We start from the raw sequence: 15367 nt of genomic DNA, 5'->3' as shown, positions 1-15367 counted from the left end.
TAGAACTTTCTGAAGTGAATTTGGTGTTTGATTAAAAAGTGAACATTTTAAAAGTACTAAATTGTCTTTTGTCTCTCTTCAAAAGAAAAAGTTTAAGTATAAAAAGTGTAGGTGAGAGTTTGGGAAGACTGACAGTTCTGTGCTGCTCCACCACTCACTCTGTATTATTTTAATAAGAATAGAAAATACACAGTATATTCTCTCAAATGCACCTTTGTGTGCTACCACCTAAATTAAATTATCCTGCCTAAAGCTCTCTTGTCAGTGCAGTTGAAAGTCTTTTATATAAATGGCATCTAAGTTAATTAAATATACTGTAAATAAAAGGAAAATATTTAAATTGTTACAAGTGGCATAGCTAGTAAATGGCAGGCAAATGTTGTTGTTCTAATCAGAATCATTGGTGATCGACATATTCATTACGCTCCCCTTCATTTCCAATGCACTGGTATGGGTAAATGTTCACTACACATATAAAACATGGAATGCAGGAAACTGGACTCAGGAGTAGTTCAGCTGTGCAGGAGGATAAAGTGGAGAGCCTGCACTACTTCTTCACAGGTTTGCCTCATGCATAGAGATTACTCCCTGGGGCAAATCTGTGTCTGAAAACCCCCCCAAAACCTCCAAACGTCTTCAAAAATCTGGAAGCATTCCCAACAGGAGACGGATGTGAAGATGCCATCTGGAGTGATTCAGTCCCTCTGCTGGTGGAAATAGGAAAGCTAAGGAGAGAACCTAACTAGCTAATGTGATGCCTTAGCCTGCTTTCCAGTCACCAGGATAGCATTCTGTATCTCTGTTTTCCTCGCGGAGGACCAGAGTAATTAAATATTACCAAGAAAGAAAAAAAAGACATATACACAAAAGAAAATAACTTGATGAGCAGCATAAAATATGTTTTTCTTATTTTAATACATTACTTGATAGGTCCTTCAAAACTATTGATTTCAATGGAAGATTCCACAGTAAAGGCATTGCACTGGCTTGGAAGGAGACATTAAAGTATTGGAAATATTGGGTATCATTCTCATTATCTCTCTGTCAGTGTAAAGTGGCTTCAGTAATAATGAGAATCACGCCTAGGATTCACAATAAGCCTCATTCTCACTAATGCCACGTTGTGCTTCTCATACACTTATATCAAGTGCATTTCAATTTGGCAACATTAGTGCCCAGTACTTAACAACCTGTTCCTTCACAGGACAACAGGGGGACTCGTTTTAATATATGACCAGGATTGAACTTTCCTGGTAGGGGCTATAAAGGTAGAGAAACAGTCACCCACAAAACCCTTTGAGTTCAGTCTGATTGCTGCTGATCAATAGTATCAAATGTCATGGAAGGTCCAGCAGGATGTGTGTGATGTACATAGTTTGTAAGTCTCATGGGGCAGGGACTTTTTGTTCCATGTTTGTACAGCACCTAGCATAGTGGGTTTCTGCACCATGACTAGGGCTTCTAGGTGCTACTGTAATACAAATAACAACTTGCTGTGGTGCTAGCTTCAGAGAGGGGTCCAGCAGAAAAGCGCAGCACATTTGTGTTATGTTCCCAAGCTCCCAAACAGCAACTCCTGCTTCTATTCTATATAGTGGCGGATTAGCCCCAGGCCAACAGGGCTTGTGCCCAGTGGCCCCGTAAAAATGGGCACCCCAACCCTGCTGGTCGGCAGCAGCACCGGAGCCCCAGCGCCCAACTCTAGCTGCAGCCCCAGGCATATAGGTGTAGTTTGGGAGGGTATAGGGCATTTCCCTCCCAAACAAAGGTGAGGCTGGGGGTGAGGGATGAGGGGTATCATGCACCACTCCCCCCTGTTTCTGCAAAATAAAAAACCCCCATGTTTCAGCTAGTGGGGAGCAGACTGAGCAGTTTTTCCCCTGCCTTCTGGGTCCTAGTGCCCACTTTTTTCCTCTACAACTGTGGGCGGGGGAGGGGGCAGGGCAAGGGGTCAGTGAGGAGAAAGGGAGAGGACAGGGAAGAGAACGGGATATGGGAATGGGCAGGGGGAAGCAGGAGCCCAGCATGTGGCATTCCCTGGACAGCCGCAGCCCCAGCAGGGAGGCAACTGCAGCAACGCCAGAGCAGTCCTGTCCCTACCACCACCGGCAGCACAGGTATCACTGTGGGTGGGGGGAGAGAACCAGTGGTGCGGGCAGAATGGGTGTGTGGAACGGGGCGGGGGAAGGAGCAGAATGGGGTGGGGCCATGGGCAGGGCCACAGGCATAAAGGGTGGAATGGGAGTAGGACTGCAGTTTGAAAGGGTGGAGGGTTCCCCACTTGCTCCAGCCCAGGGCCCCAAGCAACCTTAATCCACCTCTGGTTCTATATAAAATAAACTTCAATTCAGTGATCCATTTAGCCGTTCCAGAGAGAGGTGCCCCAGCACAGAGAACTGTCAAACAAAAAGATTTCTTCTCTGCTTAGAGCAACGAGTCTCAAACTGGGGGTTGGGACCCCAAAGTGGGTTGTGACCCTGTTTTAATGGGGTCGCCAGCGCTGACGTTAGACTTGCTGGGGCTGAGGGCCAAAGCTGAAGCCCGAGCCCTACCACCTAGGGCTGAAGGCTGATGGCTTCAGCCCTGGTGGCAGGTCTCAGGTTACAGCCTTTGGGCTTTATTCAGCTTTGTCCCTCCAGCCCAGGGCAGCGGTGCTGATTTCAGTCCCTCTTCCTGGGGTCATGTAGTAATTTTTATTGTCAAAAGAGGGTCATGAAGTTTGAAGAACCCCTGATTTAGAGCAGTGAAACCCTGTATTGACCCTGCCCGGTCCTGGGGCTGTAATGAAGATAAACTTCCATTGACATCAGTGGGATATTTGTCTGTGTAATGACTCAAGGGTTGCCACTGCAGCCAAGTATGAATGAAGCAGCTGCTGCAGCCATGTGTGAATGGTGTACACAATAATAATTGCCTGCCCATTGCTGAGAGAGGATACAAAGCATAGATGCTTTGATAAGCAGCTCATGTATAGCTAGAATCAGCACAGGACCCAGAAGATGCTACAGTGATGACGACCATATGAGTACCTGCTCAGATTTTGATTTTTATTGTTTATTATTTATTATTAAATACGTATATTGTGGTGGTGCCTAGGATCCCGAAGATTGAGGTTTCATTGTGCTAGGTGCTGTACAACCACATATGAAGGGTCTACAGTCAGTCTTAGGTACTTATGTGGCCCCCATAACCATAGTGCTTCACAGTGTATAATATATTTATCCTCCCAACACCCCCAGTGAGGTAGAGCAGTGCTCGTATCCCCATTTTATAGAAAGGGAATGGAAGCACAAAGAGTGATTTGTGTGAGGTCGCACAGGAAGTGAGTGGCAGAGCAAGGAACTGAACCTCAGTTAGGGGGCTTCCTTCCTCTCTTAGAAGAGTATGAGAGAGAGAGAAATATTAACCAAAACATTTCTTAAATTTATTTTAGTTTGGTTTTTATTTTCCTTTTTCCCACATGCTCTAAGATGTTGATCGTTAAGCTGGTAAACTTGCTCATTAGCATTTGCCTTATACAGCACAATTTATCATTGCTGGTTCCGTTAGATTTTAACTAAACTTCTTTAACAAGCTGCCTATTTCCTTTTCTTATTCAAAGACCAAAGTTGCCATTTCCCCTGTTATTGTCCTTACTGGGCCAGATCCTCAGCGAATGCCAATCAGCATAGCTTCATTAAACTCACCTGCCATTGAAATCATTGGCGCCATGCCAGTTTACATGAGCTGAGGACTGACCTGCTGTGTCTAATGAAAAAGAGTTGTAGCTATTTGTCTTCATCACTCTTGGTCAGCGCTGAGTTTCAAACTGTTTTTTAATCCTTTTTTAAAATCACTCTTGTCTCACTTCTGAGTCTCTGGGCTGATTCTAAGAAGTCTCATCATTTAGTCAGCTTAATTGAACTTTCTTGGTCATCTATATTTATTACCCCGTAATGAAGATCTAAATCTTTCAATAGCTGTGATGTAACTGTATTTAGCTTCCCAGTTACCTTGGGATGTAACATCCTTACAGGAAAACAGGTAACATCATCAATTTACCCAACTAACTTTTTGAACAATATGAGGATTTTTTATATATCCCCACCCTAACATTATTTATATGTAAGCTTCCTATTTAAGTAGATTTCCTTATTTGGGTTTTTCTAGGTTTTCATTTTGTTGTAGGAGTGCTGGTTGTGACAGCAAGAGAGTTAATTTATGGCAAGGATGGCTAGAGACCTGGGAGGGGCATTGTTTATGTTTCTTTAAATGGAAATAAATAAGTAAAATGGCAGTCCTGATGGCATACGTTATTCAAAGAGGTTTAGTAAGTATCAGTATATTAAAAATTATGAGGTGCTCAGCTACTACGTTAAGGGGGACAAGGGATGTAAGTATCTAAGATCGATAAATGTTGAGGGGTTTTAGCATGCTGCCAAAAGCAAGCTGTAGCCTGCAAACTATTAATGAGAAATGGCAATGGTCAGATCTGAACAGAGTTTCCTGAGGCTACAAAATAGTACCTTGATCAGATAGGTACCTTGGTTCTTGAAAAGAATTTTTTATAATGGAAAGCCTTTCAGAAGTGGTGTGCCAAGTCTTCATTTATTCACTCTAATTTAAGGTTTTGTGTGCCAGTAATACATTTTAATGTTTTTAGAAGGTCTCTTTCTATAAGTCTATAATATATAACTAAACTATTGTTGTATGTAAGTAAATAAGGTTTTTAAAATGTTTAAGAAGCTTCATTTAAAATGACTAGTGGCCAGGACCCGGGCAGCGTGAGTGCCACTGAAAATCAGCTTACGTGCCGCCTTTGGCACGTGTGCCATAGGTTGCCTACCCCTGTTCTATAGTATTGCAACTTTTTTTTTATGGTAGGGGCCCCGAAATTGCTTTGCCCCAGGCCCCCTGAATCCTTTGGGCGGCCCTGTGCGTAGCCCATTGACCCTAATGGCTAAGTTCTTTTTTGGGCATGGGAAGACAGGGAAAGATCACCAATATGACAAGAGAAGACAGATGTGGTGAATCATGGAGATTTATGGTAAGAAAATATGTTATATAGTGCTAGAATTTAAGACAGTTTTACGTGTGTTAAGGATTATATTCTACCTATTGCTTTGATGCCAAACTCTCCATGAATGTTGAACACATGAAATAGGGGGAGAATATGAGTCTTAGTTTACATGTTTTATTTATCTTTTGGAGCCAAGTAGTATTGCTCTTCAAAATGAACCTCATCAATAGTGTATATGGAAAGACTGTAGCAGGCTTGGAGACATTAAATATCCATAGCACATCTTGACCTAGGCTTTCACAAGTAATGAAATACTGATTTCTTGGCTGAGGTGTAAAATGCATGGGAGAACATGATTGGTCCATTATTGAGGTCTTGAATGTCTATTTCAATTTAAACTTTGTACAGGCACCCAGCTTTACAGAAAAGAAGACACAGAGTTATCTGTGTGTTCAATTGCTATTCATTTGAGCTATTCCTTTTATTTGGATGTGCGATGTTGTATTTCGTTTTCTAGATCTACATATAAGAAGTTTTCTGTCAGCTCAGTTTTAATTTCTCTTTTGTTTCCCATTTATAAACCAGAACTCTCCCATTCAAGTGAATGGAGCCTCTCTCAGTCTTCCATTCCTGCTGTGATTAAACAGCAAAATGCAAGACAAGATCTTCAACCTCTTGAAGAGATGGAGGCAGTCTAGTTTTTGCACAGGAGATTTTTGTGGCATGCAACACATTGTTTTGCATTTCAGTGTTCAATAAAATACCAACCTTAAGAATCCTTTGCTACATAAATTGTTGTAAATGATTATGTGTTTGCAGGATTAATATTAACTGCATTTCACTTTTTCCACTTAAATCTCAACATCCACTCCCAGTTATTTATTCAGATTCATATTTTCTCCCACTTACTCTGATTCAGACTCACTGAATCATAAATTCTTTAAATGTTATTACCACTAATAGGTTAAGTTTTGGATACATTAAACATTGGATAAAATGCAACCAAGAGGAACTTTACATAAGAATGGCCGTACTGTGTAAGACCAATGATCCATCTAGCCCAGCATCTATCTTCCTACAGTGGCTAGTGCCAGATGCTTCAGAAGGAATGAACAAAACAGCCACCCCATGTTGTCCAGTCCCAGCTTCTGGCAGTGGGAGGTTTAGGGACACCTGGAGCATGGGGTTGCGTCCCTGGAGCATCTTGGTTAATGGCTATTGACGGACCTGTCCTCTGTGAACATATATAATTCTTTTTTGAACCCAGTTATACCTTTTGGTATTTGCAACATCCCCTGGTAATGAGTTCCATAGGCTGACTGTATGTTGTGTGAAAAAATACTTCCTTATGTTTGTTTTAACCCTGCTGCCTATTAATTTCATTGGGTGACCTCTGGTCTTGTATTATGTGAAGGGATAACTAACACTTTTTCGTCACCCCATTCATATCATTCTATCACATCTCCCCTTAGTCGTGTCTTTTCTAAGATGACCAGTCCAAATCTTTTTTAATCTCTCCTCATACAGAAGCTGTTCCATACCTTAATCATTTTTGTTGCCCTTATCTGTACTCTTTCCAGTTCTAATATTTTTTTTTTGAGATGGGGCAACCAGAACTGCACACAGTCATCAAGGCACCATGGATTTATTTAGTAGCATTATGATATTTTCTGTCTTTATTATCTATCCCTTTCCTACTGGTTCCTAACATTCTGTTAGCTTTTTTGACTGCCGCTGCACACCGAGCAGATGTTTGCAAAGAATTCTCCACAATGACTCCAAGATCTCTTTCCTGAATGGTAACACCTAATTTAGACCATCATTTTATATGTATAGTTGGGATTATATTTTCCAGTGTTCATTGCTTTGCACTTATCAACATTGAATTTCATCTGCTATTTTGTTGCTGAGCAAACGAGTTTTTGTGAGAACCTCTTATCAATCAGCTTTGGATTTAACTATTTTGAGTAATCTAACTCATTGTTCATCCCCTTTTCCAGAACTTTAATGAATATGTTGAACAGCCAAGGTCCTGGTACCTGCTAGTTATCTCTTTCCATTGTGAAAACTGATCATTTATTCCTACCCTTTGTTTACTATCTTTTAACGTATTACTGATCCTTGAGAGGACCTTCCATCTTATCCCATAACTGCTTACTTTTGCTTAAAAGCCTTTCATGTGGGATCTTTCTGACCTTCCAAGTATAGTATGTCAACCGGATCACCCTTGTCCACATGCTTTGTATACTTTGTTTTCCCACTCTCAGGATGTCATACATATTTTAAGAAACAGTTTATCTCTGGCCCTTTGCTTCTTTTTTGGAGATCGTCAGATTTTATTTCTGACCATGACTCATACCATAGGTAAGCTTGGAAAAGTGATTTCACCTGTCATCTATAAAAACCAATGTATTTTGCTCACGCATGCTAGTGTTTGGTGACTATCGTTAAAGAGGAAATGAATCTCTCTGTTGAAAAGTAACTGTTAGCTTTGAACAATCCATAAACTCCCAACACTTTGTGTATGCTGTTCTAATAAACATCTTATCCTTAATATATATCTATAAAAAGGGTAGGGCCATTTATGGACTACTGCTACTACTGTAAAATTGTAAAATTATAGGACATAGCTCTTAAGGGAAATATGAAGAAAGCAATTGAAAAATAAGTTGCATCAAAACAAAACTTGTAACTAGTTTCAGATTATTCTAAAATTGCCTTCCAATAACATGATTTTGCAGGTTTTCTCCATTTGTTGGCCAAATATTGCCCTCAGACCTGTGAGTGGAATGCATCATATGGCAGAATTTGGCCCCAAATTTGTATTTATATTGTTGTGCTGATAAAGCATAACTTTAATGTTGTTTGTATTATTTACTGAACCACCAAAATGTTCAGAAAGTTTTGCCTCCTGAGATGGACTAATTGCTTGAAGTCTTTCCTGCCTTAGTTTTTGTCTTTCTCTGTGTGTTCACTATATGTTCCCAAGTACTGAATATGGAGAATTGCCATATTTGAGCATCTATTATACAATCCTCTCTGCTCCACATTCTGGCTTCTTTAACTGCTTGTGACATACTAAGATCTTTCCCTAAAATTAGTCTGGCTGTTTCCTGAAAAGACTCAGATTTAATAGTTTGCTTTAAAGGTCTGATGCCAAATCCTTGCAGAACCAAAACTCTCCAGAACTTCATTGGAACTTGTAGCTATGTATGTAATGCGGGATCAGGCTGTTGGTTTCATAAAATGCCTATACCCCTATTTAAGATTATGAAGTAGTAAATTGAGTATTTAAAATCTAAATCTCTCCCAAATCATGTTTTGTCAAGGATAGCATAACGCTATTTATGAATGTTGTTGCTCAGAAAAAACAAACTTTGGCACATGAATGTCCATTGATTTTTAAATTTGATTGTGAATTTTAATTTGTTTTGCAGGTATACAAGGGAGATGAGACAACATTCCAAATCTCAGGCCTTCAGACCAACACAGACTACCGATTCCGTGTCTGTGTATGTCGCCGATGCTTGGATACCTCACAGGAACTTAGTGGACCTTTCAGCCCATCTGTTGCCTTTATGCTCCAACGAAGGGAGATCATGCTTACAGGGGAATTGGGACGCATAGATGATCCTAAGATAAAGAGCATGATGCCTACTGATGAACAATTTGCAGCCCTCATTGTTATTGGCTTTGCAACTTTGTCAATTTTATTTGCCTTTATATTACAATACTTCTTTATGAAGTAGAGAATCCAGTGAAAGTTTGAGGTATAAATTTAACTAATGCTACGCATTATAATCCACACATTTATTCAGATATTCCTTGAAATCTTTTTGTTCTACCATACATTTTATATACTTCTCTTATTTTTACAGTTCTAGCTAGCAAAAAGATAAATCCGTGTTTTGGTGCACCTTTTTGAAATTCAAAACTAGGAGGAGGTCAAACTGGAGAAATAAGCAGCCCAGATACCAAAAGCAAGATTTTTTTTCCTTCAGAGTTTCGGAATTGCAATCAATTTGCCTTTATGGTTTTTTTTTGTTTGGTTGGTTTGGTTTTGATTTTTTTTCCCCACTGAAGTCCTTATAGTCTTTCATATATGTTACAATTTAGTAAATTATAATCCTTGGTCACTTATTTTGTCTCTTCTGTATCTGTAAACATTAATCACAAGTGTGTATAGTAATAAGTCTAGAATGCAGTGTTAGTCAACAGTACCAGTCCTTCACCGACCAGTATTACAAATGTTACCTATGATTTATTCACTACAATACATTTGTCCCAGTTTTTTTCAAGGTAAAATGTACACTCAATTATTTTAACTGCTTAGTGCATTTAAATCAAAACAATGTACTGCCATCTAAAACTTTTTTAATTATCTGTTATTTCTATGGTTACAACACTATGAACTGCCTGTATAAGAAATCAGATAATCAAACTGCATATAAATTATGAAGCATTATAGATTTTTTTTTAAGCATTTTGATTCATAGCAGTAACTTTAAGTAAGAGGGCATTGTGCAATAGTTAGTTATTCCCATGTTCAGCTGTTGGAAAGCTGCTTTAACTTTTGTTTGTTGTTGTGTGTGTATATATAACTACTTTTAATCAATAGATTTATTATATTCTATTTTGTTCAGCCTGATTTATAAGATTAGAGCTGGTGACAGCTTACTGCCTCTACTGATTATGTAAGATTTACACTCAATGTAAACAACTTTACAGTCAATCAGTCACTTTTGGAGGACGATCCATTTTATAGACCTGTCTTGGGGGTATCAAAAATGAGGTCAGTTAATTTAAGTACCTTAAATTGGTGCCTACATTATTCTTATCTCAGAGTCAATCAAAATATTTGATACATTGCAAAAGCCAGAGTAGTTATCCGAATGTATCATTTCTCTTTTTACAGCAGTGGGCCACACATACATGTATCAATCCATCAGAATACTAGATTTTTAATTCCCGAATCATTGGATTATTTATATTGAAGTCAACAATGTGTGAGTACCTCAGGGACAGTAATGAGCTGGAGGTGCAAATCAATTCCAAAAGGGTGCAACAGATACACAATGTATATCCCTTCCTCTTGTTTTTGTATATTTTTGCTACTTGGTTTTGCTTTTGTCGTAGCTGTTTTGTGCTCTCTCTACATTGTCTAAGATGCAGTGTCCTATATTAGCATAATATTCCCTTAACCAAAATAATGGGGAAGCCAACATTATTTGTGTTTTAGGTTTATTTATACAATATACTGCATCCAGTACTTTAAATGCCCATTACAGTGCAATCTTTTATTTATTGTAAAAATAAAATAAAATAAAAAATAAAGAAGTGTACTTATGTACTAATTTTTTTTCCCCCTTGTAGCATGTTAAACGGTTTTGTCTGTTTTATACTGTTGTACTTTAGGTCAACTTTTTACCTGGCAGCATTCCTAGTATTATTAACCTTCTTACATTTTCATGTGTTTTTAAAGTTGGGAGCATCTAGTGCATTAAATGCCAAAAACCAAAAAGGTTATCAGTGATTGAAACGTTTACATGTATCCAAAACACATAATCATCTCTTGAAAGAAAGTGCTAAGATTAATGAATTATTCCATGTGCCTCTCTAGATGTAGCAAATATTACAAATGTTCTGTATTTTGTTATTGACTATAATTAGTTTAATTTAGCCTTGCAAACAGATGGCATTGAGATAAATATAAGTTTTTGTTTTTGCCAAAGTCATGGCTTGTCAAATTTATTTACATTTTATTTAAATTTATTTGTGATATGAAACTTTGTGATCTCGCATCTATTCTGTGAGCAAAGCATACACAGCTGTCTTCAATGGGGGGGAAGATATATTTTTTAGAACAGTGAAAAGTCATCTGTAGTTTGAAAACCCACAGATTTGAATAGATTCCCTTTCTGAATTTTTGGAATACTGTTTTCGCAGTGCTGCTACAAAATCTAAGCCTGGCATGTTTTTTTAAAAAATACTGTAATAAATAAAACTTGCTTTAGATAATATGTTCTCTTCTGCAAGTTTGAACGTATGGAGTAGTTTTAAAAGCAGTGAGCAAAGGTGTAGAGAACAGAAATCTGTAACACTTTAAGTATTTCGAATTCATTTGGTATCCATTATAATCACACTAATCAAAGAGCCCAATCCAACTCCTATTGAAGTTAATGGCGAAAGTCTTCTATGCAAGTTGGATCAGGCCCATATTAAGTTAATTTGACATCAGTATTTACTTAGTATATACTGCCATTATAATTCATTGTAATCGTAGTAATACCGTTATAATCCATTTTAATGTAACCATAAAGTGTTACAGATTTTAAACCATTCCCATTTCTACTTCCATTATCAATGATTACAACAATTTACTGATGCTTTGTAGTTCCCTGTACATCTTTATATCCTTTCCCTAGCCCAATAAATATCAGTCATGTGAACCAAACCCAAAAAACCCTGTGCGCTCCAATAAATTGTAAAAATAAATTAAAAAAGGAAAAAATAAGTATTTAAAATATATTAAAAATTGAAAGAAACATTTTTATATTATCTGCCTTTTTCTTTATGAACTTGAAATGTTGTAGTTTTCTAATCCTGTTTTGTTGGCTACAGTAGTTCAGTATTCCATGTCACAATTGAAAAGTGCCCTAACTGAATGTGTATGAACATTATCCTTGCACAATTCTTTAAATTGAAAAAAATAAATATGTTTTTACCTCACTACGGGAACATACATTCCAAGCTTTTCAACTTTGAGAAAAATAATCATGTTTTCTTGTATTGTAAATTTTAGACTATTTCATATGCATTGTATTAAAACTGCCATATCTATTTTAATGTATAGATTTTGCAGATACTACGCTATGTATGTAAGACTTAACTGTATCTGTAGTGTATATGTAATATATTTATGCCCAATAAATGTTTTAATTCTTTCTGATATTAACAGTGGTTATTTTTAACTGAGTACTTTGTCCTTTACATCCTTATAGGTATTAGTCTGTATCCTGCCAATGGAGTTACAGCAGCCTAAAACTGGAGAAATAGCTATGAATCAAGCCCAGTATATTGCTAAGTTGGAATCTTAAAGATTTTTAAAAGGGTTCATGTTTCCTTTTCCTGCTCAGGGTGATTATCTGCCTGTCTTTGTCATTATATTGGGACCATCTTTTCAGACTATAAAGAGAATGCTTAGTAAGTGCTTGTTGAAGTCCATTCATTTTCTATAGCTTTCTTAATGGATGCTGTAGTCCCACAAGGTCACTAAATACTGCCTTGAAAATTAAGCTCGCTAAAGTAGGGATGAGCAAACTGGCCGAACTCCTGGTGTTTGGTGGTGGTTGTTTTTTTAACCAAAGTTCCATCCCCGTTTCTATCTCAGGGCTTGTCTACATCAGAAAGTTGCAGCGCTGGTGAGGGAGTTACAGCGCTGCAACTTTGAAGGTGTACACATCTGCAGGGCATCACCAGCGCTGCAACTCCCTGTTTGCAGCGCTGGCCGTACTCCCGTTTTGTCTCGGGTGTAGAGGATCCAGCGCTGGTGATCCAGCGCTGGTAATCCAATGTAAACACTTACCAGCGCTTTTCTTGACCTCCGTGGAAGGAGGAAGCCTCTGGTAATCAAGCTGATCTCCTTTCCCGGTTTGCTCTCTCGTTCCCGGAACCCCGAGCAAGCAGGTCTCCTTCCCTGCGGTTTGCAGGGTGGCTCCGGGAACGAGAGAGCAAACCGCGGCGAAGCTGGTCGCCTTTCCCGGTTTGCTCTCTCGTTCCCGGAACCCCGAGCAAGCAGGTCTCCTTCCCTGCGGTTTGCTGGGGGGTTCGGGGAACGCGAGAGCAAACCACGGCGAAGCTGGTCGCCTTTCCCGGTTTGCTCTCTCGTTCCCGGAACCCCGAGCAAGCAGGTCTCCTTCCCTGCGGTTTGCTGGGTGGCTCTGGGAACGCGAGAGCAAACCACGGCGAAGCTGGTCTCCTTCCCCGGTTTGCTCTCGCGTTCCCCGAACCCCCCTTGAAGCCGCCCAACAGCGCTGCAGTGTGGCCACATCTAACACCACTTGCAGCGCTGGTTGCTGTAAGTGTGGCCACTCTGCAGCGCTGGCCCTATACAGCTGTACTAATACAGCTGTAACAACCAGCGCTGCAAAATTTTAGATGTAGACATGGCCTCAGATACTGCTCTTCCCCACAGAAGAGTTGCACTTTCCTGAATGAGCAGTCTACTGGGACATTACCCTATCTACTGAAAATGGCCTGGTCGCAGGAGAAAATAATCACTGACTGCTGTAGGCTCTTGTGTGGCTGGGTAAATAGAAGAGACACCTCCACCAGAGCGTGGCTTAGGTCTTGCACACCTACAGGACTCAGTGTCGTCTTCTCTTTTTTAAGGCTGATCGGAGGCACATTGCAGGTTCCTAGTCCATCCATTGAAAAGTTTCATCCACTTCCAAGTAGGGTTACATTCTGCATCACAAGTCTTGTGGCTGCTAGGACCCCAATCCAAAACCATTTGGCCTGAATAGAAAGACTCCATTGACATCAGTTGGCTTTGGTTCAGACCCTAATTGAATGGCTTTGCCAGAGATCCCAGATTTGCTTGTCATGACCCTAAATAGGGATTTTGATGCAATACACTCACAACATAAAGACATAATGGGGGGCACAAGATTTGGCTGCAGTGACCAAACCTGACCAGACAGTGTGGTTATGCAATACAGCCTGGGCTACTGTTGCAATCACAAGATAACATCCCTATGGTACCCTTGTGGATGGTGAGGAAGCTTCAGTTAATTGTTTTTTAGGAGATCTTTCTATGACTTGTCATCTTCCATGGTTCACTAATATAATTTGGTATAGACAGCCTTCTCAGCCCAGCAAAACTCATGCCCATGTCCCCCAAATGCAAAGGTGAATCTCCACGCCTTTTTTTTTTCCCCAAATGTATGTTCCAGCCCCTTTCCTTGTGAAAAAGTTACGAAAATGTAACCGGTGCAAACTGATCACTAAGGTGAGAGCATAAGCATAGAGCTCATCAAAATGTTCCCAGTAAAATATGCTTTTGCAGGAAAATGTTATATTTTGTTAAATTCTTCTATAGGAGTTTTGAAACAACATGAAAATTTTGTTTCATTCTGAAATTTTTGCTTTTGAAAAATTAAAAAGGTTTGAAATCTTAAAATTTCATATTTCCCCCTTCTCTGCCTTTTTTCCTTTCTTTTTTGCCTCTGGCTGCAATAAAATTAATAATATCCAACGGCAGTTGGATTTTTTCACTTTCTCCTCTTTCTTTTCTTTTTTCCACTCTAGTTTTTTTCAAAACGTCTCCATCTTTGGAAAAGTTACAGAATGGCAAAAGGAAAAGTGTCACTCTAACTTTTCAAAGTTTTCTTCAACTTTTAAAGTTGCAAAGCTGGCAAAGCTTAGAACAGTCAGAGAGTGGGGAAAGAAAAGGAGAGGGAAAGAGGAAAAATGGGGGCAAAGGGATACTCTTAACATTATCCATTTCTACTGCACGTAGTGGCAAAAATGGGGGGGAAGGGTAGACTACCAAAAAAAAAGTAAAATTTAGAAATTTGGAAAATGTTTTCAAGAACCAAATTGAAATGAAAATTTCAATCTGAATCTAGATGAAAATTTCATGTTTTGTAATGTTCCTGAAAAATTTAACAAATTTCAAATATAGGTTTTCCATTCGCAATTTTTCATGGAGAAAAATAGATTTTTCAACCAATTCCCACTTGCCTCTGTACACAGGTTATTGACAGTTTCCACACAGCCACCCAGGGACTGGCCTTTGGGATCCAGAAAAATATAGTCTTAAATAACTTGATTTTTGACAGGATGTAAAACGAGTTGTAGTGTTGATGGGGAAGCTACTGCTGTAGGCAATAAGTCTGCTACAAACTCCCTACCAGGTATCTGGCTGCACTGAGCCACTGCCTCTGTCCTTCAGCCAGCATGTTCTGGGATCTCTGGTCACAAGGAGAGGAAGCTCCTTTTGGGAGAGTCAGCACAGTCTAGTAGACTGAGTGAGGGACCATTCCCAGCTCTGACACCATCTCCCTTTTTGGCCAGGGTCAAGTCACATAGGAGAAGCATTTAAAACTTGGGCACCCAAAACTAGGCATCTCATTCAAGGTATGGATTTAGGTACTTAACTTTATACAACGCACATTTGAAAATGTAGGCCCTAACCGTTCTGCATCTTTTTCCTTCGGTGCAGTGGGGATAATCACATATAACAATTCAGAGGGCTGTGGCAAAATCAGGAAGTTGTTGTTTGCAAAGTGCTATGTCAGTCCTTAGAATACACCAGAAAACACACAAATCCCTCCTACCTGCCCCAAGTATTCAGCCTACAAAGGG

The 15367-nt window shown here is 39.4% G+C and overlaps 1 protein-coding gene across 2 annotated transcripts in view; it reads left to right on the top strand.

The window, feature by feature from the left end:
• FNDC3B (fibronectin type III domain containing 3B) overlaps positions 1–11948 on the top strand; it is a 408921-nt gene extending 396973 nt beyond the window's left edge. For both annotated transcript variants that reach the window (XM_030575639.1, XM_030575641.1), the window contains one exon: positions 8437–11948. In XM_030575639.1, the coding sequence (XP_030431499.1) occupies positions 8437–8748 (312 nt within the window). In that variant the 3' untranslated portion in view covers positions 8749–11948. The remainder of the gene's footprint in view (positions 1–8436) is intronic.
• The last annotated feature ends 3419 nt before the right edge of the window (positions 11949–15367 follow it).

The sequence above is a fragment of the Gopherus evgoodei genome, chromosome 9, assembly GCF_007399415.2.
Source record: "Gopherus evgoodei ecotype Sinaloan lineage chromosome 9, rGopEvg1_v1.p, whole genome shotgun sequence".
NCBI lineage: Eukaryota > Metazoa > Chordata > Testudines > Testudinidae > Gopherus > Gopherus evgoodei.
Note: the sequence above shows the minus strand (reverse complement) of the source record. Positions and strands in the feature narration are given on the sequence as shown.